The sequence below is a fragment of the Mesocricetus auratus genome, unplaced genomic scaffold (genome assembly GCF_017639785.1).
Source record: "Mesocricetus auratus isolate SY011 unplaced genomic scaffold, BCM_Maur_2.0 Super-Scaffold_15014, whole genome shotgun sequence".
NCBI classification, from domain to species: domain Eukaryota; kingdom Metazoa; phylum Chordata; class Mammalia; order Rodentia; family Cricetidae; genus Mesocricetus; species Mesocricetus auratus.
In genome coordinates, this window is record NW_024429186.1 from 54794531 (window position 1) to 54798529 (window position 3999).

The following is a 3999-nucleotide window of genomic DNA, read 5'->3' on the forward strand; positions in this document are numbered from 1 at the left end:
CAGTAGACAAAATATATGTAATAAAATCAAGTAAGAAAGTTGGTGTACAATCTGACAAGTAAATCATTAGCTTGGAAAAGATTTGGATGCATTAAAAATTGTTTTTTATTACTTTGACAAAAGCATATGAACATAAATTTATTTATTTATGCTGTAAGTTATTTATAACCCTTGATTTATTTCAGTAAAAGGAAAACACACATCAGAAAAATTAGTTAAGAGACTAAGTGTTATATGGATATCAGAACCAAATTTGCTGGAACAAAAGTGCTTCTTCTGTATGCCAGAATTTTCAAAGTATTGCTTGTATTTTACTATTTTTATTTTTACATTTAAAATTATTTGTGCCTCATGATACATATGTTATTCTCTGTTTCTAAACTATGAATTTCATATTGTCAATATTTAATAATGATTATGCAAAACTGGTGTTGACTTAGCTATTCTATCTTTGGTGCAGTTGAACCAGAAATGCTCTATTACGTTTATGCTGGCCTTGGACCCCATCTGAATCTCTTGCCTCAGTTTTTCAAGTGCTAAATTTAAAGGTATGCACCCGATTTAGCTCCTTAAAAAGATTTATTTTATTTTTATTTATACGTATGTGTATCTGGCACATGCATGTGGGTCCTCTCCAAGGCCCCAAGAGGATATTGAATCCTTGGAGCTGGAATTACTGGAAGATACATGGATTCTGGGAACCACATTCCTGTGCTTTGCAAGGGTAGTAGATGCTCTTAGCCTTGAGTTATCTCTGCAGACCCTGGCTCATCTTCTTAGCAGTTGTCAAAATGTATCCAACTCGGGCTAGAAATACAACCTGTAATGGTGTTCTAATCTAGCTTGTTTAAGGCCCTGGATTCCATAGCCAGAATTGGATGGAATTACTTCAATTTAACTTAAATGTAAAACTTCTTTTTATTTATTCATTATATCACAGCATAATTTTTATTGCTTTGGAGGGTTTGTCTAGAGCAGTTGTACTATTGCACAGCTATTTAATTTTGGCATTTTGGAAAGTTTCAGAGTATACTTAATTCCAGAGTAAAGAGACAAGATAGTGTAGTTGAAAGTAAAGGAGCTCAAGAATCAGAAGGATAAGGATAATTGGTTTTTCTGTACAGCATTTGCATTTGGATAGCACTGCTAATTTCCAGAGGTCATTTTGAAATCTAGATAGTAGGAAAATTAAACTTACACCCTTTAGGAGCCCGAGTGCAAAGACTTGAATCCTACTGACATCCTTAAGACAGTTGCAGATAGCTAGAAGTTGAAGCAGTCCTGTTTGGTTTAAGCAAGGTGGATGGCATTCCAAATGCTGGGGAGGGGCTGGAATAGGTTCTCAAATTCTGTGAGCTTAGTAAACCCAGGAGACAGGTACCCACTGTGGCAAACTGCAAGCCTGGTCAAAGGCTTCTTGTAGTTTCTTAAGAGTGTCATCAACACCATTATTCACCAAAGAGAGGTCAAAATAGTGAGCATACTGACTATGGATGGCCTCAGAGTCCTTCTGCAGTTGCTGCAGGGCTTTAGTCTGAGTGCCCTGGTCAGTAGGTTCGATGAACACAATGAAAGATGAAAGCTCAGCTGTTCGAAAAATCTTCAGGGTCTGGGGCTCAATGTCAAGGATGGCAATCTTGCCCTGCTTATGAATCTTTTGCACTGTTTCAAATTTGGTGCCAAACATGTTGCCCTGATAGCTGCCAAACTCCAAGAATTCATTGGCAGAGATGTTCCTTGTCATTTCCTCTATTGAGATGCAGTGATCCTCCTTTCCATCTTCTTCACTCTTCCTTGGCAGTCGTGTTGTATATGGGGCAGGGTACACAAACTTTTCTGGAATCTGTCTGAGCAGAGCATTCTTAATATGGCTGCGACCTACCCCACTGGCTCCGATCAGCACCAGGGTCTTCCTCTTGAATGCAGGGAGCCAAATAACTTCCTCATAAGAAACAACATCCAACTGGTCAAAAATTGAACTGTGCTTAGCCAGATACTTGTCTTTATACTTCTTCTTCTTCTTCCCAAAGGGACTACATCTTGGAGCTTCACTTGGAGCAGACTGAGCCACACTTGCCACTCTCCATTCCTGCAGCTCAGGAGAAGGGATCAATCCTGCAGACTCCTTGGCGGAGCCTTCCACCCGCCCCTGCCACCAATTGCTGTCATCTTTGTTGATGATCTGGATAATGGCTCCAGTAACAAACTTCAGTCCTGCCTCTTTGCAAGGGATAAATTATCTATCCTTTTTGGGATCATAGTCAAACTGTGCTCTCATGAACATCTGTAATGCAGGAAGACGACTCTGCTGATTAGGAATTACTTTTAATGAGATCATTCCTTTGGTTTCCTTCATTGTTTTCTGAAGCTGGTCTACTGAGTGATTGGTTACATTTGTGCCATGGATTTCTAGAATCTCATCCCCCACGTGTAGGGAGCCTTGTCTATGAATCATGCCACCATGGAGAATTCTGGCCACAGTAAATGATTGTTTTTCATTCAGCTTCAAAGTAATTCCCATGGGCTCCTCTGTGATCTTCTCAAACTGTATGAGACACACTTTCCTTGCCTCTTGCCCATTAGTATGGGCAGGGCTACCTGGAGCAGTAGACCCATTGGTATACCTGTCTTCAGTGACAACATTCAACTGGTTCAATGTGTTCTTAGGTCGGTTGTGCTTCTGTAGCAAGCGTTCCAGGTAGAGGCCCGAAAGCGCAGTATGCACGCTGTTCCCACCCTCGCCTTCGCTGGACTTGTAGGAGCAGGAACACTGAGACACTGGAGCCGCAGCGCTTAACCCGGTAATCGCTGTCTGCTGGGAGACATGGGAGAAGAGGTGGCAGAGGAGGTGAGGGAGGCAGAGGACTTCTTTTTAATTTTTATGAATAAATTTAAAGTTCTTTTGATCTTAAAATAATAGCATTATAGGGAGAACATTTTCACTATGATAAAATAGAGATTTGATGAATTTATACGCATTGTCTAAAAGATATAAATAGATAATATATATTCCATGATATGGAAATGAATGTGTGTTCACCCGTATCCAAAATATGTTCTAAAAACTAAAACTATTTGTGATAACTTAAAATTTACATAATTTGCAATAAAATATCAATTGCTAAAGTTTTCTTTTATGCAAATGAACATATCAGGTCCAGGAAAAGGAACAAAACAAGAAATACAATTTGAGTATTAAGCTAAAATAGAACTATAATGTTATTAAATTATTTATACATTTTATTTATTTAAATTAGAAACAAAGTTGTTTTTACGTCAATCCCAGATACCTCTCCCTGCCCTCCTCCCATGTCCCCAATCAACCTCCTATAACATACCCTTTATGCTCCCCAGGGAGTATGAGACATTCCAGGGGGTATCTTCAAAGTCTGTCATGTCACTAGGAACAGGCACTAGGCCCTCTCCCATGTATCTAGGCTGAGAGAGTATCCCTCTATTTGGAGTGGGCTCCCAAAGTCCATTCATGTACTAGGGATAAATACTGATCCACTACCAGAGGCCCCATAGATTAACCAGAACTCCAAAATGACATCCAGGTTGAGGGGTTCTGGAATAGTCCTATTCTGGTTTCCCAGCTATCAGTCTGGATTCCATTAGCTCCCTCTTGTTCAGGTCAGCTGTTTCTGTGGGTTTCTCCAGCCTGTTCATGACCCCTTTGCTCATCACTCCTCCCTGTCTGCAACTGGATTCCAGTAGTTCAGCTCAGTGTTCATGTGTGGGTGTCTGCTTCTGTTTCCATCAGCTACTGGATGAAGGCTCTAGATTGGCATATAAGGTTGTCATCAATCTCATTATCAGAGAAAGGGCATTTAAGGTAGCCTCTCTACTATTGCTTAGATGGCTAGTTGGTGTCATCCTTGTAGATCTCTTAACATTTCTCTAGTGCCACATTTCTCTTTAAATCTATAATGGCTCCCTCTATTATGGTATCTCTTATTTTGCTCTGCTCTATTCTTCCCCAGACACCCTCATGTGCTC

The 3999-nt window shown here is 40.1% G+C and overlaps 2 protein-coding genes across 2 annotated transcripts; both read right to left on the bottom strand.

Moving 5' to 3' along the window:
• Nucleotides 1-932: 932 nt before the first annotated feature.
• Nucleotides 933-2169, bottom strand: LOC121139420 (55 kDa erythrocyte membrane protein-like). Its single transcript, XM_040743305.1, has 2 exons — nucleotides 2137-2169; nucleotides 933-2089 (listed from the first exon to the last, which is right to left on the bottom strand). The coding sequence occupies exons 1-2, from the start codon at nucleotides 2167-2169 to the stop codon at nucleotides 1358-1360; spliced, it is 765 nt and encodes a 254-aa protein (XP_040599239.1). The 3' UTR covers nucleotides 933-1357.
• On the bottom strand, nucleotides 933-3311 carry LOC101843139 (55 kDa erythrocyte membrane protein-like). Its single transcript, XM_040743306.1, has 2 exons — nucleotides 3291-3311; nucleotides 933-2812 (listed from the first exon to the last, which is right to left on the bottom strand). Exons 1-2 carry the CDS (start codon nucleotides 3309-3311, stop codon nucleotides 2237-2239), a joined length of 597 nt encoding a protein of 198 aa, XP_040599240.1. The 3' UTR covers nucleotides 933-2236.
• Between the last annotated feature and the right edge of the window lie 688 nt (nucleotides 3312-3999).

Excerpts from the sequence above, each read along its gene's own strand:
- LOC101843139 (XM_040743306.1), bottom strand. The coding sequence starts at position 3,311 with ATGGGAGGAGGGCAGGGAGAG. Across the intron at positions 2,813-3,290 it reads TGGGAGGAGGGCAGGGAGAG|ACAGCGATTACCGGGTTAAG; the intron begins GTATCTGGGATT and ends GTCTCCCAGCAG.
- LOC121139420 (XM_040743305.1), bottom strand. The coding sequence starts at position 2,169 with ATGACAGCAATTGGTGGCAGGGGCGGGTGGAAG. Across the intron at positions 2,090-2,136 it reads GTGGCAGGGGCGGGTGGAAG|GAATGGAGAGTGGCAAGTGT; the intron begins GCTCCGCCAAGG and ends CCTGAGCTGCAG.